Here is a 24,035-nt window from a genome sequence, read left to right as displayed (position 1 = left end):
GGCTCGGTATCAAATCTGTGTCTCCATATGTAAAGTCCAGAGAACCTTGACTTCCTGGGAATATGGAAATGGGGTTCATTTCAGCTGTGTTCAAGGATGGATAACTCTTCACCATTACTGGGAAACATGGTGAGGTTTGTTATTTGTTTCATTTGTTCCGATTTATTTATTTATTTATTTTTAATTTTGAGGGTATCTGCTCTTCAAATTACTGATTCTATTAGAGCCAAAATTCTATTTTGTATATTAATCTTTATTATAACTAATGGGGTTCTGCTGAATATTGAATGACTAGTTGTTTGGCAGAAAAGCCCTATTTTGTAGCTTTTGTTGATTTCCATGGAGTAAATAATTACACAATGACCAATTTCAAGCTACCAATGTGGAGGTCTCTGAACCTGGAGTTGGAAAGAGATGCTCAGTAGCACATCCTTACACTGTATTTCTAGCCTGCAGGTACAACATGCACACATACATATATGTATATGTATGTGTGTGTGTGTGTATCTTCAAGAACATGATAATAAAATGCAGCCAAAAAAAATCAGAAAGTGAAGTTTTTAGTACTTATTAACCTTGTTTTCTCATATACAAAATTAAATGATAATATACAAAATTAATTTATAAAATTCCTAAAATGTTAACCATTAGCTCTCATGAGCTACTTACTACAAGCCATTGTTTGTTTCTCTGACTGCATCCTTGTCCCTAGGATGGTGATTAGTTTACTAACTAATGAGTGACTACTAGAGCCTAGAAGTTTTTCAAATGCAAGTATAATTTTAAAAATTAAGGTTTGTTTGTTTCAAAATGAGGTAATACCCACAAATAAGACAAAAAGAAAGAGAAGGCAAAAATTTCGTTTTGTTGGCCTCAATCAATAATCAACTAGTAAACTTCTAGGTAACATTCATGTAAGTCAGTACAATAGGGAGATTTTAAACCTGGCAAGATAATACCACCTATGGACCCATCACAGCCTGTTGGGACCTGTGGACTCAACTAGGAAAAACATCTGGAAAAGGCACAAGGGAGGAGCCTTCACGGGTTCTAGCATGTGTTTTATTTTTTAAGTTGGGCCAGGGATTTGCAGGGATTTACCTACCAGCACACAGGTTTTATGTACTGGTTAGGAACACAGGTTGAGGACTGACCACCTCAGTGGTTCGAATCCCAGCTCTCCCTATTGCCTGGAATGTGACCTTTGGCATGTCCTTCTGTCTCTGAGCTTCTGTCTCTTCATTGGTAAACTGAGAACAAAACACTACCTACTTCATAGGGTGTGTGTGAGAACGGAACAGTTTAATAAATGTGACGTTATTAGAACACAATATGTAAGAGGTCGCCCATGTTAGCTCTTAGTATTATATAATGCATGATATTAAAAGAAAAAAAATCGAGACAATTTTTAAAAAAACAAAAGCTTAACCATGTAATTACTGTAACACCTTCTAATTCTAAAGCTTTCATATCTTATACCTGTTTACCTTTTACATACCCTGAGTCTTTCAAACTGACCTAGCAATATCCTCATGAGCCCAGCAGAAGGCTGGTCAGAAATGCCAGTGAGTTTCCAGCCTCCTCTGGGACCCTGTCACTTATCCTTGAGGGATCAACTGCCTTCTTGGTGCATTTTCTCCTCAGCTTTCCTGGCTTCCCTAGTCCCAGTGTGACTCTACACCATGGACCTTTGTCTCCAACTAGCCCATGAATAGGTGGCCTGGAGTTGGGTTCCCTGTTCCCACCACCAGCTGTGGGATGGGCCCCAATCTCAGGGTTCTGGTCTCACTAACCTGAGGGAGAATGGGGGTGGAACCCCAACACATCCCTGTTTATTTTGCCCCCCAATGGCCTCTCTCTGAAAGGCGCTGATAAATAATATACTCAGAGTCTTAATATCAGCAGGCTGTCGATATGAATTTAGGCCTGGGAACACCTTCAAGGAACAGGGAGAATGAAGAGCAAAAGCATTACAATAAGCTCAGTCAATGAGATTAAATGAAATGATTACTTATTGTCTGGCATGTAGTAGGTACTCAATTAACACAGGAGAACTGACTAATGCATAGATCACTCCTTTTAAGCCTCACTGAATCATTTGTCATCTCTGGGTAAAATTAGGAGATTGAATTAGCTGATACCCAAGGTAACTCCCTCTGTCTCAAGAAGATGTCAGTTATTTCCCCTGAAGTTGCAGTTTGATTGTTACCTGAAGCCCAGAGATAAGAAACAGCAAGCTTTATGGAGTTGGTTGGGAACTATTGAAACTGTGATTTACACATTTTCCCACCAGAGGGCACAAAACAAACGCTACAGCTGATGGGCCATCTATCCTGCAGGATCAGTTCCTCCTGTTGATGTTGGAGTGAAGTTTCAGCTTCCTAGGTGGTGACAGCTGTCCCCTCCTGCCTAACATCCATTTTAATAGAATCCACCCTCCGTTCTCCACATTTAGGATTTGTCCGAGTCTGAAATCCACAAATAATTTCACTAAAATGGCTTTTTGCATGTGGTTATTGGTTATTTTTTTTTCTTAAGTTCTCACTTTTCTTTCCAATAAGGCAAAGAAATCTCAACTTTGAAATGATCTTGAGATTTAAACTTAGAATAACATGCTGTGGTGTCTTTAAACACAGTTAAAATCTGCCTTCAGCTCAGTGGGTGTGAGAGGGCTAGAAACATAGTCATCTTGTTTTATGCTACAGATCTAGTTTATATGTAAATTCTTGGAACACTGAGAGGTACACATCCTTATAGTGTTCTACATAAAAATTTTCACCCTCAAAATGTAAATGTGTGCTCTTTAAATCTAAATCACAATTTTTTGGCCTAATTTACTATTGGTTTCGGCTTTCTCAAAATGTACGTTTATTTCAACTATTGGCAGTTTGACAAGATTTTAATACACATACGACAAACTATTATTTCTACCCTAAAAGGGAGGGGGTAGAAAGGTCATTATTAAGAGAGCTCTCAATCTCTGAACCAATGGTAAAGTTTTTCCTCTGAAGGGCATTAACCCCTCCATATTGTGTTCTTAACAGTGATTTGATGGACTTGAACAGTGCAGTTGTAGACTACAGGGGAAATATTAAAATAAACCTGCACTGCAAAGCAGATAATGGATACAAATGTTAAAGCACTGAAAAGCCAACTCTTCCATTTTAAGAAATATAATTTGCAATATTTTCTTCCCCCTTTCTTTAAAAGGGAGAGAATGAGTAATACACCATTTAAAATAAAAGCTATTTTCTATAACTATGATTTCTCCTGCAGACTGGTGAATTTATATAAACTGGCCAATTAGAGAAAAAAGGCTCAAATTTAAATCTAAAAAGACCTGTAAATATTATTTGATGTTTAAAAAAGATCAGAGAGTACCTACAAAGAGGAGACTACTTGGGGATCAGAATTCTTTTCAACCTAAGTAATGTTCTAAAGCAATTTTTTATTTTCCTTTCAACATGAATGCATTTTACCTGTAACTGTGGTGAGAATGCTGTTTCAATGGAGGAAAATGTATCTCGACATGTGTTTGTTATTTTAGAGAGACTGTAAATTTTGAATACTTTTGATCATAAGACTTTTTGTAAACTCACTTAACAGAGTGCTAAGATATAATCTCAATATAAAAATCAAGTTGCGGGCGGGGGGTGTGACAATTCACAATATGCAGGATGTGAAAATCTATCTGGTGAAGGATACATTAATCTGGGTCTTCAGGGGAACAAACAGGGTCACCAAAGGGCATTTGTGGCCAGTTCCGTAGCCCCATTCTTTCTCAGAAACACCAGCCTGGTGATGGGGACTAGCACAGAGATCAAGCCTGAAACCCAGCTCTATTGGCCCTTCCTAGAAAGCAGCCATTTTCATTTAAACTGACACCCAGAGAAGGTGAAGGCTCCAGGCAGGAGGGAAGGTAGTTCCCCACATACTAAGTGCCAACCTGCTCTCTTCTTTTTCCCAACTCCAGTAAAAGAAAATTTGAATCAAAGTTTATCTGAGTCAAAATCATTTTTCATTGAAAATCTCCTTCTAGGAAAAAATAATTCCATTCCTTAAAAATGCTTAATTTTCTGATAACATTAATGGAATTAAGATTTGTCCTGAGAAAAATTAGTTATCTATCTCATGAACTTTTAACCAAACTTTTAAAACACTTTTATCTAAAATTGATTTTCTAACTATTCTCTTTTCCTATGTGAAATGCCTTTACAAGTGAAAATCTTTGAATGGATCTCCCTGAGCACTGCTTTCTCAAATTCTCTGTGATGAAGCATTCATAATTAATTTAATTAATATTATTTTCAAATTATTGACACTGATACTTTTGTGAAATGCAATAAAAAATGGAATGCTGAATAACTGACCATATTACATTCTACAAAATGTGAGCCTGAATTGTAAAACTATATTTAACAGACATAAGTGATTTTCTCAAATCACCATGAACATTTATTTCTGAACTCTTGTTCTCAGTTGGTGTACTTGTTCCTCCCAACCCAGCAGCATGGGGCTCACAGGCCAGAAAAGCCTGCAGATGGCGCTGTTTGTAGCTCTTCGGCTTCTGCCTGGAGCAAGATTATAATAAAACTGTGGTATATGCTCATAGCTAAATTATCTGAAAAGTATTAATACCACTCAAAACTTGTTTTGAAGCATATAAACAGCTGTGAACACTCAGTGTTTAAGGAGAGCTTCTTTCATTTTGTGGGAATTTAAAACAAAAATCCCACAAGTATTTCTGAATGCTGGAATTTTTCAATTTGGCAAGATGGTGGAAGCAAAGAATGGTTTGGGGAACTGTATATCAGTGCCTAACTATGCTGGTCCCTTTGGAATACAAAGAGGAAGGAGAAAAAGGAAGGCTGGAAATCATCTGGCAACTATGTAAAAAGTAAAACTTTAAAAGAAACTGTATTTTCCTAATAGGATATGTGGAAAATTAGTTAAATTTAGAAAGAAAAAGAGAGAAACCTTAAGGGAGGTTTCTGTACTATTTTTCCAACAGGAAAACCAATTTCCTTACCAGAAAAAAAAAACAAAAACTATTCAATGGAAGTAGTCAAGCTAAACTGCATATCAGTGAAAGTAATAGATCAGTTGAGTCTAAGAAAAGATTCCAGACACAGCTACTGAAAAGTATAATTTGGCTTGCAATTCAGCAAGTTAATGTTGGTTGGCTTGCATACTCTGTGCATGTAATTTCCTCTCAAGTACCTAAACTCAGTTCTCCAAAATTCTGTGAACAGAGCACTAGTACCAGCATTAGACTCTTTCAGTAACATTAAGTCCTGTTTCCAGTGTCCTAAACAACTTCACCTGGATTTATATTTATGTATGGATCTCGCTCAGCAATGTCTTTGGAGGCGAAATTTCATATCCCAGATGACTTGATGGGCAACTGAAATCACATATTTTTTAAGACTCAATAAAAAATTGAAAGTGCTATGTATATGCATGTGTGTGTGTAGATATGTATATGGATACATATACACATATATAATATCCTATTATAATATGTCACATCTGTCATAGGTCACAAGCCTTACTTGTTTTGAATGATTAACAGGGGAGTGAGCTTCAAGGGTGTGTAGGCCCTTAACCAAGTATAAAAAGCATTTGCAGAGATCCAGGAATTAGAAAAAATATATTATTCTCAGATTTGACCAATATTAAATAACAGTATTTGATAAAATCACTTAACCTCACTTTTCTTATTCTCAGTTTATTCATAAAGCAGGATAATTCCTGACCCTGCCCATCTCATTTAGCTGTTGGGAAATGTAAACAGGATGACCCACGTGACAGCACTTCCTGAAGGAGTTCAAGAGCTATGAAGAAAGTACCTTTTGTTCCATATTTATAACATGAGAGAGTTCCCTTCCAATAAAAGAATTTAGGCCATTTTGAAAAGAAGTGATTTCCTAAAGCATGTGTGGTACAGCACAACTGCTTACATTCTCTCAAATGAATCTCCATTTACTTTCCACTCTTAGAGGATAATGTTTATCTTTTCCTAAACTCTTAATTTTTCTCTGCTGGGATAAGGTTGTAATTGTATTTAGTCCTGAGAAGTGCAGTGGAGAACTTGTTAAGTAATCAGGTCATCGATTTCCGTGGAGGCTTTAAATTTGCAATCCAGAATAGCTACAATTTTGCTGCAAATTAAAAGTAACACCTTCACAATCATGTAAGCAATTTATCTACATATATTACAAGCTTTGGATGTGCCTACAAAGAAGACAGCCCAAACTAAGCCATAAGTAAACTTTGAAATAGAAATAGCAAGTAAGACTTGGACAGAATGAACTAGTTAGTAACAGGTGATGATATTATGGTTAGTATTTGGAAGGAAGAAAATATTTAGTGCAACTAAAACAATTATAATGAAGATACTGTGGTCATAATGTAGAAGAAAATTTTCTTCAGAAATGTAATTATCAAATGACAGTTAATTGGAGATTGACAATATAATAGCACTGCTCTCTTACAAAGCTTTTATCCAATCATGACTTTATCAATAGGGTAGTTTGGATACTTGAAGAGAGGCAAGACCTTAAGTGGGCTAATAGCCATTCTATAAAACAAAGGAAATAAGATTAGACATGCACCATTAGAAAGCATGGAACTTATAACTCATATTCTAAAGGAGTTGGGAAAAGGGCCACCACATATATGAGGCTAATTGGATGGAAAGTTTCTCAACAGCCTTAGAGTCCAGATTCTAATGAGAGTCTTAGGAAGCTGGATTCAAGGCCAGAGATGAAGTGTAGAAAACAGGTCAAGCAAGATGCCACCACTAGAATAATCTGAATGAGCTCTGGGTGTTCACTATTCAAAGAATGAGAGTCCTCCATTTAGATAGAGATTAAGGCTCTCCAATTTCTACCTGATATTGGACAAATAGGGCCATAGGAAATATCTAAAAAACTCTATTTGCTATGAAAGAAAATGTGTAAAATATAATGTGCACATTCTATTTTAAGCTAATAGACATTATTGTTTTGAGCAGTTTCAGGTTTACAGAAAAATGGAGCAGAAAGTACTCAAAATATGTCCCCATCTACCCCCTTATTTTATTTCCCTATTATTAACATCTTGTATTAGTGTGATACATTTTTCACAATTTGTAAGTCAATATCAATATTTTATTATTAGCTAAAACTCATACTGTACATTAGGGTTCACTCTTTGCATTGTACATTCTATATTCTTTCTTGGGATCCCTAAGTTTCTAATGTAAGTTAATAAATGTTTGGCAAGACTCTATTTTATAAATAAGAATATCTATAAAAGTACTTTGACAACCTCTTTAATATTCTAATGAAAAATCAGAGAGTTGTTTTAAGGAGGCAAATTGGAGACAATTTTATTATAAAAATGAATATATTGTCTTATTTTTGAGAAAAAAATTTAAAGGTGGGTTTAAAGTAAAAGTGTTCACAGCATACAAGTGAAACAATGTAAATGCTCAATGAATGTGAGCAATTGTCATTGTCACAGTTAATATTTCTTGTATGTGTAGAGCTTTCTTGAGGTGAGAGAACAAGTGACATGGTATCTTGGATACAATGTGAAAAAAATTTAATAATCTGCACTAGAATAGAGGTTCCAAGAAAATTGCAATCAAAATGATAACAAATTCAGAAAAGTGTTGAAATTACATTTTAAATTTTAAAGGAAAGAGGTGTAACCAGTGGGCAAATGATCAAGAATCCTATGAAATTAAAAGATTTTAGGTACTTTTCACCAACAGCAGTGACCTTCAAGGTTACACTTGTTCCTGAATGCTAAAGCAATGATGTCATCATTCCTATTCATGATTCTGTTGATAATGCAGCTTGACTATGGGAACTTTCTTTATAGATACCTCTCAAGCACTGGGAATTAGTAAGTAACTGTGAAATAGAGCAATAAAACATCTCCGAGCTGTAGTTAAGATTGACTTCTATTCCTTTTATTGGGGCCATTTTAATTTAATGATATCAGAGCATAATTGCTAAATCAGGTTGAGCACCTCCCATACTTGAAGTGCTAAAATCCTTAGACCAGAACGCTGAGCATTTTCTATGTGATTGTTCTGTGGGCCAGACTGAGTATTCTGCCAGTTGCCTTTTATATGAGACACATATTATATTTGATCCAGGTATGTTCCATGTAAGTCTGGTGGATATGAATTATAAAATTCATTGATTTGGTTTAATTTCAGTGATGCCTGAAGAATACAGATTGTGTTGGTTCAATTACCTCCATCCCTATAGGCCATCCTTAGTAAATCCTAAGTATGGGGTTAAATCTCTCTACTAGGTTTGGGAGAGCAGCATAAGCAAATTTTAGCATGCTATTACCTATTGATCACCTAGGGCTCTTATTAATATGCAGGACTCAGAGGTCTGGGGTAAAGCCCAAGACTCTGTATTTCTGACAGCTTCTGATGTTGCTGATGTGTTGAAGTTCCAAGAATGTGATTTAAGTTGCAAGGGCAACTTAACTACAAACTCTCAGATTAATCATATTTTGAAAAACTTACTTAAAACAATCTGAGCCTTAGCCTTGGGCATGTCACTTTAAAAAAAAAAGGTGGGGGGCAATAGAAATATGTATCTCTGATGTTTATTGTAAAGATTAAATGAAGGCAGAAACGGTGGTTCACACCTGTAATTTCAGTGGTTTGGGAAGCGGAGACAGGAGAACTGAGAGTTCAAAGTCAGCCTCAGCAGCGGTGAGGTGCTAAATAATATACAAAATAGGGTTGAGGATGTGGCTCAGTGGTTGAGTGCCCCTGAGTTCAACCCTGATGCCCCCCCCAAAAAAAAATCTAGCTCGTGTAACTTTTGTTATTGTTACTCTCTCTTTTCCAATGAAAGAACATGCAGTGCCTGAATCTACTCATCAATTTATTGATTCACTTGGCAATGTAGTTATTGACCCATAGTAAAAGCATGGGGATGGTAACTAAGAAGTTAAGCCTAGTAGGAAACCCCAGGATGGAACAGGACGGCACAAGAGATTCACGTTGGGTTGAATTTGACAGATCCACAATACATATGGTTGAAGCCAGAAAATTAATAGTCACCCTTTCTCTTTCTCAATCTGATAGACAACCACTATCTGTTTGTTCCATCACCAAAACGGCTCTCAACCCAGCCAAGCAGCCTCCAGGTCAAACTTCCATCACCTCCTAGCTGTTCTCTTGCTTCCTGCCTTGACTTCCTTACATTGGTTTTCACATCCTAGTCAGAGTAAGTTATTAAAAGTGTAAATCTCCCATGTAGTTCCCTACAGCCTCCAGATTCACATCCAAACTTGCCACTTCTCAAACTGCTCAAGCAAAGTGAATAAGCTCCTAAGATCAAGCCCTCCCCATCCCTAAAGCTCCACCCTCTTCCAAAGTGCCACCACCAGCCAGAAGAGCATGGATGCAAACCAAGCTTGATACAAAGCTCCTGAGAAGGCAAATGCACCATGGAAGAGCCTGCCAGCACAGATGCTGCTGCATTGAGAGTTTCTGCTGCCTCACCCTCACCTCCTCATTCTCTGCACAGCTGGGAGTAAAAAAAAAAAAAAAAAATAGCAATTGAAATTCTCAAATAAAATTTTTCTATAATTCCCTAGCATGGCTGAGTGGGGGGCAATTTTCCACAAATGCCTCTTGGTTTGGGCAGCATACAAAACTTAGAGAGTCCTGCTCTTTAACTCACTTTCTTTGAGCTTTATATACACTTCCCACAAACATTTACATCCAAACATAGAACCTTACAGAACACTTCTTAATAAGTCACTTACATCATCAGGACAGGAATTCATTGTATACTGGTTCTGGAATTCTAAGAAGTCTCCTGGAAGAAGCCTTTATGGCTAGCTTGATTCTCTATCATGCCTTACTTGCATAGCCATAAGTCTCACACCAGGTTCTGGGTCTTATTTCGTCTCGTGAAGTACTGGGGATTGAACCCCAGTCACATGCTTAGCAAGTGCTCTACCACTGAGCTACATCCCCATCAGTTCTTATTTTAATTTGAATCAGGGTCTCACTAAGTTACCTAGGCTGGTCTTAAACTTGCAATCCTCCTGTCTCAGTCTCCAGAGTAGCTGGGATTATTTATAGGCATATGCCACCATGCCCTGCTCTAAGTACTATTTTCTTTCTTTCTTTGGTACTGGGGATTAAACCCATGGGTGCTTAACCACTGAGTCACATCCCCAGCCCCTTTTTAAAATTTTATTTTGACACAGAGCCTCACTAAATTGCTGAAGCTAACTTGGAACTTGGAATCCTCATGCCTCGGCCTCCTGAGCCTCTTGGATCACAGTCAAGCAGCACCACAACCGGACTGAGTTGTATATTTTAATGAAAACTCTGACCTTGATATTTCTGAAGGGATTCTGTAGCACATTCTCATGGAAGATTATTTGCAAAGATGGACCCTGCATTGCAATGGTTCTTTGTGTCTCCCCCAAATTTGTATATAGCAATCTTAACCCCCAGGTGATGGTAGTAGGAGGTGGGGCCTCTCCTTATAACTTGGAGTAGTGCCCTCTGGCTAAACTGTGTCAGAGCTTTCCCCACTCTTTCCAGGTGCGAGAGCCTGTCCGTGTGGGGGTGTGACTGACCACTGACCCTGAGGCCAATCACTGACCCTGCCCTTGGAATGCTGCCCCCCTCGACCTTCATTGGATGGAATTTCCCCTGAATTTCTTGTTCCCCAATAAAAGGCCACTCCCTGGCGTGCGCTCTCTCTCTCTCTCTCTCTCTCTCTCTCTGTCTCCTCCTAGCCCTGAGTAAGTCTTGCTGCCCTACCGTGTGGTTTGAAGTGAGAGCCGTCTCAGACCTGGTCATAGAAAAAGGTAATTGAGTCTGTGTGTTTATTTTGATCTCACTAGTTAGCTTTTTTGCCACGGACCTCTTTAATGAAACCAGTGCGCTGGTCGCCTGGTGGACCAATGCCTTCCCTGTTTTACCTCCAAACTACATCTCTGATTTCTCCACAGCCTTCTCCATCCGGCCTTTTGTTCCTTTCCCCATAAACTTCATTCTCCTCTCTGCTGCCAGAAGCCCAGCCTCTGCACACTATGATATGGACCCGAAAAGCCACACTGCTAAGCGGCTGAAGCTGTTCTTGATAGATTAGAGGTTATTTTTTTCTTCTTTGGCTGTGTCTGGGAAGCAGAATTTTTATTTTTCTCTTGGACACTGGTGACAGCTACTCCTGCCAGCTCAGAATCTAGGGAGTAAATGAATGCACAAAGGAGGCTTGGGCCTCCCCATCTCTGCCTTTTCACGGCCAATGGAAAATGGAGTCACCCACAGCAGCAGCCCAGACACAGTCTCAAGGGGCAGTAAGCAAAACATGGGAGGGAGGGAGGGACTAGGAGAGGGGAAAACAAAAGAGAAAAGATGGGTGGAAGAGGAGAGAGGAAGAAAAGAGGGGTGTGGGGTTGATAAGCGCTAACCTGGGGATATTGGCAAATCTGCTCTTGGCACATCTGTCTCTGCAGCCTGCCAATAAGTTGTTCTTCTTAAAATCCAACAGAGAAAAACAATAGAAGAATCAGAGTTTCCCAGGAAGGGAAATAAGCAGCACAATCAAGCAGAGTTTTACAAATCTATTAAATACCTCCTTGTACTGGTTGTTCCTTTTATTTTCTTTTTAACATAATTGATCCATGCAAAAGACTATATAGAAGATATAAGTTATTATAATAATATATTGAATAACTGGAAAAACACCACAACCCACAAACCAGAATGTTATCAATAACTTATCTCTGCTCTGTGTTTCCTTCCATCCTGTTTCCTTAGCTTCTCCCCAGAAATAATCACATCACTGAATTTTGTGGTTTTAATCCCCTTACTTATCCCCATGCATTTACACCTTCAAACCCACCTGTATGTATGCTTAAATGATCTTATTTAATCATGGTCCTTTGTGACCAGTATAAAGTGATGTCACCCTACATGTGCTTTAGAGAATCTGATGCATTGATTTTAGACTTTTTTTTTAGACTTTGCTTCTGATATTTATGTATGTTGTCATAGGCGACTATTTTATTTTTTTACCTTTGCATCATAATGTTATGAGAATGTATTTATTTATTTTCCTGCTAATGGAGTCTGAGTTATTTACAAGTTTTTACCATTGTGAATAGTGCTGCTACAAATAACCTCCTATATGTCTCCTCTTGCTCATGTGCATGTGGGTCCCTAAGGAAAACGCTTAGAAACAGTGCTGACGTATATGAATATAAACAAAGAATTTAAGAACATATCTTTTTAAAAATTCATATATTCATAAATGTATGTATTGGAGTAAATTTATATGAGAGTAAAGAACTAATAATAGACAACATACCTCTAAAGAAGATAAGTATCCTTTATGTCCTTCCCTATAAGTTATAAAGACCCATTAAAAGCCACATAGCAACAGTGTGGTATTGGTAGAGATACAGACCAAGTGAATGGAATTAAGGGTCTAGAAACAGAAACCACAACACACTGCAGAAAATCCTAGGGAAACGCAAAACCAGGCAACAAATAGTATTGAGATAATTGACTATTCATTAAAGAAAAAAAAAATAATGGGATGTCTACTTTCAATCATATACAAAAATCAGTCTAGCACATGGACTTACTGAGAAGGGCAAAACTTTAAGAGTTCAGAAGAAAATCTTTCTCTCAGGTAGAGAAGGACTTATTAAACAAAGATTAAAAAATGCTAACCATAAGAGAAAATATTTGCCAGTTTGACTACAAAGTATAAGACACAAACTTGTAACATATAAAGAACACTAACAAATTAATGAAGCAATGATAAAGCAATTTAATAAAAAAGAAAGTTTGGAAAGATATCATACAAAAGTATAACCAACTTAATTACTAATCAGAGAAATACAACTAAAGACCATAATATAATTTTATTTTATGCCTATTAGATTGCCAAAAAGTTAAGAGGAAATTTTGGTACTACTGCTTCAGAAAACAACTTGGAGTTATTTTGTAAAAACAAATATTCATTCATAGACCTACAACCCAGTACTTCCACTCTTGAAATATATACTGGATGGCCCCAAGTCTGGGAACACAGATAAATACATAATATATAGCATACTGCTATTACCTTACAATCCATGATTTAAAAAAAATAGTGTGCATAATTCCAGACTTTATGGCCACCTTGAAGAGAAGCCTTTAGTTCTAACTAAATATGGAGATACATAAAATCTTCCATGTTCTGACTATATCTTGGCCTAGGCTCTTGAAAAACATGCAACTTCTCTGCTTTGTTAACTCCCTGGAGAATCTGATGCAATGGTGGAATCTATGCAGAGTCTCTCCCAAGAAAAACCCACAGGGACGTGAAGGTGTTCCTCTGCCTCCCTGAAGTCCTTCTATGCACCCTCTTAGAGTTTCTGCTGGGATAAGAACCAGTTGTAATTTGTTCTTGGTCAAGGTTAGAGCTGAGGTATGACTTAGCCTCCACCTAATAAGATAGTACCCTCAGGTTTGAGTTCTGGACTACACTGTGTTCCTTCTTTCAGGTTTAGAAACCAGCACTGGGTACTGAGCCTCACCATCCCTTCTCCTAGTTAACAACAGAGCAACAGTAGATCCAAAGGCAGTGCCAAGGTCACTTGGGTCGGAAGGTCCCCAGGTAAGCAGGCATAGTGGCCAGAGGGCACTATGGGTGTTGGGCACAGCATCTGTAGTGTGGTATTAAGGAACCCAAACAGAAGATCAACAGTCCTGAAGATGTTGACATGAATGATGTGAACAAGCTCATGTTTATAAATCCAGGTTTTCCTAAGCAGGTTTCCAAGAGTCTAGCAATTTGAAGAAGTAAAATAGATTCAAACAATTCCTACCAAAATATCAATAAGAAAAGACATTTCTTCTTTACAATTATGTTCACAGTTAAATATATAGGGTTTTTTTGTGACTGCTAGCCACAATGATAAATGCAAATATCTGAAATTTTTGAAGACTTATTTTTATCAGGAAGATATAATTATTAACTGCAAAATACTACAGGGAGTATAAATTGTCATGTTAGGAGGGAAGGAGGATGTGGAGGTCCTATGAATGTGTTTTCTGAAGTCCACTGGCTCAGCCATGGGCCACAAATTACCTGCTGTGTAACTTTTGGCAAGTCTTGGCCTTATAGTAGTGCTTGCCCCATGAGGGTATTATGACAATACAATGAGATAACACATGTAGAAAGCTTAGGTCAGTGTCTGGCACAGGGAGGAAATCTAAAGAATGACTCTTCTTTAAAATTAACACCCCATTGTTGGATCATTTAGATTCATGGTTCTTTCTCTGAATAGTTTTTATATTGTGGAATTTGTTCTAATTTTCCATTAATGGAGAAACTAAAAGAATTCATTGCTCTTGAAAAAGAAGCATTTCAGAGATACTAATGACTTTTAGGACAAAATGTATAAGTTGTCATTGTCACTTGCATGGTGTGTAGGTAGATGTAGGGTTAAAGTAAAGGAACAGCTCCCCAAAGAGGAGGAGCTAAATACAGAAATATTTCAAATACATGTTTTTTTTTTTAAACAAACAAACAGTGATATAGTTAAAATAATATTCCTTAAGCAATAAAATGTGGGATGATACTAAATAAGGTGGTTGAATTTTTTTAAGAACAGTTCATCCTTAAAAAACAAAACAAAAAAAGTGTTTTTTTTTATATTATTGCCAAAGGGATATTATTAAACTTTCCCCTGTAATGTGAAAGATAGTTTATATCTAATTTCAGAAATGATATTGAGTTAATAAACCTAATTAAGAACCCATTCAAATGAATCCAAGAATTTTAATTCCTAGCCAGGCCCAGTGGTACATGCCTGTAATCCAAACAGCTTGGGAGGCTGAGTCAGAAGGATCACAAGTTCAAAGCCAATCTCAGCAACTCATGGAGGCCCTAATCAACTTAGCAAGGCCCTGTCTCAAAATGAAAACTAAAAAGGGCTGGGGATGTGGCTCAGTAGTTAAGTGTCCCTGGGTTCAATCAATTCAATTAATAATAATAATAATAATAATAATAAAGAATTTTAACTCCTATAAAGCACCTGAGCCCTACTCTAGAGCCAGCCTGTAGTCTGATCAGATGCAGTCCTCACCTTCATGGCCTTCCCATTCTTATGTGGTTCTGATCTGGGACTTCCTGGACTTCTTTTGGCTGACTGCAACATTCAGAGCCCACATCCTCTGAGACCACGAAGCGATGTGAAACCCACCCTCTGACCTGAAACCTTGCACAAGGCTCTCCACACCCATCAGAACCAAGGTGCTTGGCATGCAAAATTAGACAGCCTTCTCCTTCTCCACTAAGTGACTCACCAGGATCACTTCCTCCAAGAAGTCACTCTCCCAGGGTTCAGTCTAAGGGACATCCTGAGCCCTCCCTTCCTCCTGCCCAATTCATGCAAATAAGAGGACATCTGCATAAAAACAGGCTTCTCTTCCCACCCCTAGGAATGTGAAATTCCTGGATAAAAATCTCCCACATCTCTGACAACTCCTGCTGGGCTAAGGAAGAAGCACAGTGGCTTCTACTGAATATTGACTAATGAACATAATTTTACTTTTTAATGGGAATATTCAACAAACAGAAGCAAAGCACAGTTATTTTGGCATTAAGAATTTCACTCAGGAGCCAGACTATTTAATTACTAATCCCCACTCTATTACTGCCCACTGTGTTATCCTCTCTGAAACTCAGTTGTCTCATCTGTTAAATGATGGTAATAAGTAATATCTTTTTAATAGGATTATTTTGAGAATGAAATGAGATAATCTCTGTAAATTACTTTTAAAAAGGGCATGGTATATGTTTTAGTTAGCTTTTTCACCACTGTAATGAAAGGACTCAACCAGAACCACTGGGGCTCATGGTTTCAGAAGTCTCAATCCACAGACAACAGGCTCCATTCCTTGGGGCTTAAGGTGAAGCTGAACATCATGGCGGAAGAGTGTGGCAGAGGGAAGCAACTTACATGGTGATCAGGAAGCAGAGAGAGACTCCACTCACCATATACAAAAGTATACCCCATAGCCATGCCCCCAATGCCCACCTCTTCCAGCCACACCCCACCAGCCTTCAATTACCACTCAATTCATCCCATCAGGGGATTAATTTACAGATTGGGTTAAGGTGCTCATAACTCCATCATTTCTTCTCTGAACCTTCTTGCATTGTCTTACACATGAGGTTTTGGGGGACAATCACATCCAGACCATAACGTAAATATCAAGTATTCAGTAAATGTTTGTGATTATTCTTACCACTATTAATTTATCATAAAATGTATCATAAAAATATATTTATAAAAATATAAACCTTTTATAAGGTTTGGATCTATCTCATGCAATAGGGTCCCCAAGTTATGATACTATCAGTTTGGTCTGAATTTAAGTATGTGTCTCTTTTTTGAAGGTTCTGAAATTATATTCCAAGATTGAACTCATAAAAATAAATTCTCCTTTCTTATCATAACCTACTTATAACAACTGGCCTTGCCAATATTCATCCTTCATTTTTCACCCACAGGACAAGTATCAAGGGCCCCCTCACCTCTTAGGGGCCAAATCCAATGGAAACTACAATTCCTATGCCAGGGACCTTCCTTGTGTCCAGTACTGCCCACCTTTGCTCTTCCTCTTCCTCCATTGATCTGCTTCCTGTTCTGAACGCCACACTTCCTGTTTCCTTTGTGAGCACCTGTCCCCTTCCTTCAGAGAGTGATGTCCCTCCCTTCTTCCCTAATGTCCTCGCCCTGGAAGACCCCATTCTCTCCCAGGATTTCAACAAACTGACAACCTTTTCTGCCACCGTTTGGGCCCCCTTCCAGCCTGGTGGGTGGAAATCACCTCTTAAATGGTCCCCTCTCTGAAAGAGAGAGAGAGAGAGAGAGAGAGAGAGAGAGAGAGAGAGAGAGAAATGTGTTACAGTAGATGGGGTAGGGAAAGGTGATGGGAGNAGAGAGAGAGAGAGAGAAATGTGTTACAGTAGATGGGGTAGGGAAAGGTGATGGGAGGGGAGGGGAGGGGAGGGAGGGATAGGAAGGGGATAGGAAGGGCAGCAGAATACAACAGACACTAGTATGGCAGTATGTATAAATGTGGCTGTATAACCAACATGATCCTGCAGTTTGTACACATGGGAAAAATAAGAATTCATACCCCATTTGAATCAAATGTATGATATATGATATGTCAAGATCATTGTAATATTTTGAGCAACTAATAAAAAAAATGGTACCTTCTCTGACATCTTTGCCCAACACTAAAAGTCCTCTTCCACATGACCAGCAAAGTGGCCTTCCTACAGTATCAGCCTGTCCTTATTGAAGCTAAATCTCCTCAATGATGTCCCTTCTCTTTCTAGATAAGATTCTGAAATGCTTATGCTCTCTCCCTATACACTTTAATTGCATGACCTACATTTAAAAGGCACCCTATACATTTTTGCTCTTCTTATTTATTATACCCAGCACAAACAAATACATGGTTCTGAGTTTTCTCAAGACGACACTTTTATTTAAAGCACTCTCCATTTAAAATTGTTGATGAACACTTAAATTCAATTAAGAGTTCTGAATTCTAAGACATGAAAATTACTAGATCCCTTAAATTGACATATTTATAAGTAGGCAGTTATATACAACACACACACACACACACACACACACACACAGTATGTATTGTTTCTTTTTTCCTTAGAGATATTAAGACACCCATGAAAATCTAGGCTTATGGTACACACCTGCAATCTCAGCTACTCTGGAGGCTAAGGCAGAAGGATCACAAATTTAAGGCCAGCCTGGGCAACATAGTGAGACCTTGTCTTAAAAAAAAAAGGGGGGGGGGATGAGGATATAGCTTGGTGGTAGAGCATTTGCCTAGCATACATGAGGCCCTGAGTTGAATCCCCATGTACTGCAAAAATAAGTTAGATAGATAAATGAATGAATGGATAAGATTTCCCAAGAAAAAAACAATTATCTATTTCATAATAGTGAAATTATATAATAAAAATAACTGCATGTAAATATATTTAAAATCAGTTGTACAAAGGAAACAAGGTAATCATGAAAAATGATTATTCCTTAATTTAGTATTTTCTAATAGTTTAAAATTTACATCTGATATGAATTTCAAATCCCTGTTTGATAAAACTGCTAAAATCAATTTGTGCTATAAAGCACTTGACATTTGTTGAGAGGCCACATATCTCATAAACCTCTGTCAGTATATAGGTTCAATGTACCGGGATGAAACTTCTAGAAGAGGAGGGGGTGGGGCAAGACCTGCTGTGTGAGGAACTGGAGTTCTGAGTCTTGTCTTGGTCATGGCCCTGTCTCTCAGAGATCTAAGAATGATCTAATTAATTAGCCTTTCAAGATGAATCAGCTTCAGAGTGAGGGGCTTTGATTACATAAGCCTTTAAGGTCCTTGCCAGTTTTGAAATTTGAATAGGAAGCTATGACATACTCACAGATCAGAAAAGCCCCTCCAGAACACGTTTTGTGAAGGATCAGGTACACGGCGTCTCTCAACACATAGTTTAAAGACCACTTAGGTGTCTAGACTTGATAAGCACCCCCCTCTACATTCTTGCAAGCCTCCATCTTCAGGTGCTAACATCTTTAGCATCTTCTCTGCCTTGACAGTGTTGAATATTTTCATATAGTGTAAATTGAGTTGCTCTAGTCTGAACCCAAAAATTCAGCAAAGCATTCAACAACAACAACAACAACAAAATCTCCCTGCTTTCAGGTTTGCAGGAAGACACTTCCTGACAACTCCCCAGCTTTCCACTGGCAGGCACTAAACACTGCATGAGAGAAGGCTAGAGGCATGGATGGGGTGTGCTCCGCATCAGTTTCTTGTGTTATAGCTTTAGCAGATGTCTGCAGTAAAAGCCCTGGGTAGAGTTGGCTGTAACAGACAATTTAAGACATCTACATCATCATGGTCATAGCAAGCACTTGGACATTTTTTTCTATAGTGGAGCTTTAATGTATTCAATAGGATTATAAATGAATTGGATGGGCTTCATCATTTTGGACCACATTTTGCTTTATGGTGCACTGCAAGTCAGAGTCTCTACAGTTTGACTTAGAGCTCAGTGGCACAACCAATAAAATACATGGAGAAAAAAAGTCCTCATTCTACAGTGTATCGACCCAAAAGCCATCCCAATATTATATAATTCTGCTGGTATTTGGACTTATCGGCTTCATGCGGTTCTCTTATAAACTTTCCTTTAAAAAGAACCCCCTTGACATATAGTGACTATTGTACTCCTGTCAAATACAAGTAGGGTCCTGCAAAGATGATGGGAAAAAAATGAGTCTATCTGCGGGGTGAGCATGTCTACATTGTTGAGCTGAAAAATAACACAATATGTTCCATATAACTCAAGCCAAAGGATTCTCATTCCCTAAATCAGAAGTCCAAAAATCACAGAGAAAATCCAGCAATCCAACTGCAGTCTGCTTTGATTTGATGCCTCATGTTTGTTGGAAGACATGTAAACTTTGGAACCGAACTGGAAAAATGGACAAAGATGTTATTTACTGGGGCTAGGGCTGGGGCTGTCACTCACTGGTGTGGCATTTGCCTAGCATGCACCCATGCTGGGTTCCATCCACAGCACGACAACAAAACCAAACAAACTACAAAACCAAACCAAGCAAACCCAATGTGATGCACTGAAAAAAGAGACAACTGGCCCAACCAGCCTGAATCCAGGAGGTGTGAGATCCCTCCCACAGGTCCCTGACCCCCAGCCACCTGGATCTCCAACTCCTTCTGTCACTTACCCTATGACGATACAGGAGATGGCCGTTCCCAAGAAGGCATATGTTAAAATAGATCCCAAGTTTTGAAAAAAATGTCTCTGGGGAGAAAAAAAACCAAAACAACAAAAATAAAACCTTCATGGAGTACATCTGCATTTCAGTGGAACAGGAAATAAAAACAAATGTATGCTTTTCCCAGCCCTGACCTTCCTTATGGTTTAGATAAATTTTGTTTTTGGAGCTTCATTCCTGGCCTTACTGTGCCCATGGAGACTTAAGTGATTTCATTGCAAGGGACAAAGGAAGACGGAAAGAAACAGAGAAAAAAGCCACCTGGAAGACAACAGGGTAGGGATGAGGCAACTTCCAGAGCTCACTGGACTGAGAAGGAGGGAAGGGACTGGGGGAATGACCATGCAGGACTCTCGGACATTTCTTTCTTTTTTTTTTTAATTTTTATTGTTGGTTGTTCAAAACATTACATAGTTCTTGACATATCATATTTCACACTTTGATTCAAGTGGGTTATGAACTCCCATTTTTACCCCGTATACAGATTGCAGAATCACATCAGTTACACATCCATTGATTTACGTATTGCCATACTAGTGTCTGTTGTATTCTGCTGCCTTTCCTATCCTCTACTATCCCCCCTCCCCTCCCCTCCCCTCCCCTCTTCTCTCTCTACCCCATCTACTGTCATTCATTTCTGACTCTGGGACATTTCATGGAGGACACTTCAAGTTTTATTGTGAAGGCAACTCCTTTATCATTTAAAAAACTATCTTAAGAGATTTAAGTTGCCCTCAGACTTTCGTGGGCTCTGGCTTCTTTAACTTGTATGTTTTCTGAATGAGAGGAAACTCATTTTTAAAAAACCTCAACAATTTAAAGAATCAAACACAAACGGATGCCTGGTATTGGGGCTACCAATGAGGATGGATGACCTCAATCCATTCTGCCTGCTAGATCTTCTCGAAGGAATGCTTAGGAAAACTCCCTTTCAGGGCTTTAGTGGGATCTGAGTAGCCGGCACTGACAGCAAGAGGGAGCCTGGAGCACACACATAGCCATCAGATCTGTAATGGAAGCTGCCTGGCTACTGGAGAAGAGAGGCCAAAGGGAGGACAGTCCCAGGAATTTCCCAGGTCGGACTAGGTAGCTGAGAAGCAGCACATTACTTCTGCATCTCAAGGCCAGGGCCTCACCCTGTGGCACAGAGTATGTGAATGACTAACCCATGAAATGTGCAGTCAGGCTGAATCTCAGTGGTGTTAAGTAAAGAGAAACTGCAAAACCAGGCTTTCTCTCTGTGAATGTCAATAGCTTTTCCCACGTTTATACCCTGATGGAAAAACCCAATATTATTGCATGAGATCTTTCATTACAATCACCTAGAATAACACTGCCCAACAGAAACATAATGCAAGCCATATGTCATTTAAATATTTCCAGGCATGTTAAAATAAATTTTAAAATACTTTTTAAATGAAGTTTGATAATGTTTCATTTCACCCAATATATATAAAATGCTAACATTTCTACATGAAATCAATATAAAACATTATTGAGATAGTTTATATTCTTTTCCTAAATACCAAGTCTTTGAAATCTGCTGGACATTTTACACTTAAATAGCATCTCAATTCTGACTAGCCACATTTCAAGGGCTCAATAGGTGCACGTGACTAAGGCCTGGGTATTGGACATAGTAGGTTCAGAACAACTCTGAGTATGTCAGGTTCGAATCTTTATTATGCAATCTAAGATGGTGATATTCTTGCCAAATAAGTAGGTCCATAAAATAATTGGTTTTTGTTTGTTTTAGTACAAGCAAAATTCTCTATTTAAGCCTAAAAAAAAAAAAGAAAAGAAAAAGGAAAGATCATTATATATTTACCTTCTTTAGACTATATCCTGCATGAAATATAATTGGTGGCAGTAAAACATTGAAGAAGATTTCTGGGTCAAACGTCATCTGCCAGAAAAGTCAAAAAGTACAATTAGAAAAAATGTTACTTCAGGCCATTAAAAACATTAAAAACCAAAACAAAACAGCAATGGTTGCTTTTGCTAAGTTTGTATGAGGCATATTAACACACTATTAAATTAGAAGATACGAAAATATGAGAAAATGTAAATTTAGAAATCATAAATGCAGTGTGAATCTATAATTTCCATCCTATTACTAACAATAATCATAACAAAAACTCAATGAAATCTGTCTAGGGAAGAACATTTTTCTTTTATTTTGATTAGTTATTCATTTCTCATATTTTAAATATTTTCTATTATATACTATTTTTTTTCTGATCAAAGGAATTAACAGTACTCCATTGTTTTGGCTTCTGACTGGGGATTTATTTAGTATTCTCCAAACCAAAAATTTTACATATTTGGTTTTTCATGTTCCCTGTTTTATCCTATCTCAAAGTTTAAAATTCTTTCCAGACTGTGGAAAAACACATTGGAAAAATAAAAATGGATTTTTCCAGTATTTCTTTATTGGTTTTTACTTAAATGTTAAAATAAACTTGGCCAAAACACAAGTATGAAATACAATGCAGTGAGAGGTAGGAATTCTTGAATCCAACATCTGCCACATACTTGGTCATTTGAAAATAAGAATTCTCTTAATCTCTAAAGCCACCTAGACTCTCCTCATCTTTTCCCACCCCTCTCCACCCCTTATCCTTTCCCCAGCCTCCCTCCCTCCATCTCCCTCTCTCTCTCTCTCATACATGCCATTCATTATGTTGCCTTCTCACCATTAGAGTACTCATAAAAGTCTTTTGCTATATGGGTTTCACAACTCAAATTTGTAATTTTGCAGTAGACTGTGAATTCAGTCTACTCCTCTCTGAAACTGGATCTCAAAATTATATGTCCCTGGTGAAGTCAGCCTGATCCTCCAGTGCAAGCTGACCATTCTCTCCTCTGTGCTGTTTCAGCACATTGGACCCTCCTGGTAGCATCTGTGTCTTCTAACATACTTCACATGACAAGTGGCTTGTGTCTGACCATTTCCCTCATTAATCTGGGAGCTTATCCAGGGTCACAATGATGCCTTAGTCAATTCTTTGTAGCCTCAGTACCTCCCACTGTTTGGCTCATTGCTCAGTAAATAATTCGCTAAAATGGAAAGGAAAAATAAGCACTTATTTTGGAGTCAAATCTATTAAAACGGAATGCATTATACTCACCTTCATTACAGGTAAAGATTATTTAAGGAAAAAAAATTAAGAACAGCCTCTCTTGGTTCTGGTTTTCCCTTTTGGTTTAGCTGACAATGTCAGAGGCTCTTTCCTGCCTTCCCTGGACCTTCAACATATGGGAAGGGAAAGGTGGAGGAAGAAGAAGCCACCTAACTTAGCCTAGTTCCCTTTCACAAACCTAGTTAGTCACCGTTGATGCCACACCTCCTGTACCACTGAGCATCCAAGGGGGTCATCTGGGCCCCATCCTAGACCCTGAGGCATCTTCTTCTTTCTCAGCTCTCTCCCCGCCCCTTGTGACCTCACTCTCACAGTAATCTCTTGCCCCACTCCATCCCCAATGTCAGTTTATCATGATTCAAACCCATGGGAAGTGGGATGTGATGGGCTCAGCTCATCTTTTCACACCAGGCCCTGGGAGGACCGTAAGCACTGGCCTAGATTGACTGCCTTTAAGTAGGTGACAATTTCTGGATCCTTCAGCCAGGGATCCCAGGGGCCACACAAGCCCTCCCTTTAGGAGGAATGGAGGCCCTGACAGGTGCACCCATCTCTAGGAGGGAGAATAACAGGAAGACTTCCTTCCCAGCCTTGCTGTTGATCAGGTGAACGGCCTTAGGCTTTCTTGTCTAGATAACTGTCTCACCCATGTTTTCTAGTTTCTCCTACCAAGAGGCAAATTTCTTCAGCAAGGAACATGCCCTTATTTTGATTTGTTTTTCCACATAATAACTAGTTCACCACCTGATAGGATGGATACATGTTCAACATTTGGACAAGTTGGAGACCAAAGGGAAGCCTTCAGCTCTCTCAGAACTTCCCTTGGCTTATCCCAAACCAAGGTGGGGTGTACCTGTGACAGAACACCTGAGAAGAAAAAGAGATTGGGCAGGAGAAAGGAAGAGATTTTTTTTAGCAGGCCCAAGTTCCTACTCTCTCCCAGGCATGTAAGTGTGATTGATGTTGCATTAAATCCCAACAGGAACAAAGACGGGGGTGGGGGGT

General features: G+C 38.5%; 1 protein-coding gene across 2 annotated transcripts in view; it reads right to left on the bottom strand.

The window, feature by feature from the left end:
* Positions 1 to 24,035, bottom strand: part of Slc9a9 (solute carrier family 9 member A9) — a 536,631-nt gene that overhangs the window by 472,731 nt on the left and 39,865 nt on the right. For both annotated transcript variants that reach the window (XR_007344170.1, XM_048794390.1), the window contains exons 3-4: positions 21,716 to 21,793; positions 19,837 to 19,913 (exon numbers count right to left, since the gene is read on the bottom strand). Coding sequence is in view for 1 of the 2 variants with exons in the window: in XM_048794390.1 (XP_048650347.1) it covers positions 19,837 to 19,913; positions 21,716 to 21,793 (155 nt within the window). In the remaining variant the exon portion in view is untranslated. The remainder of the gene's footprint in view (positions 1 to 19,836; positions 19,914 to 21,715; positions 21,794 to 24,035) is intronic.

The sequence above is a fragment of the Marmota marmota genome, unplaced genomic scaffold, assembly GCF_001458135.2.
Source record: "Marmota marmota marmota unplaced genomic scaffold, marMar, whole genome shotgun sequence".
NCBI classification, from domain to species: Eukaryota; Metazoa; Chordata; class Mammalia; order Rodentia; family Sciuridae; genus Marmota; species Marmota marmota.
This window is presented reverse-complemented; position numbering and strand designations above follow the sequence as displayed.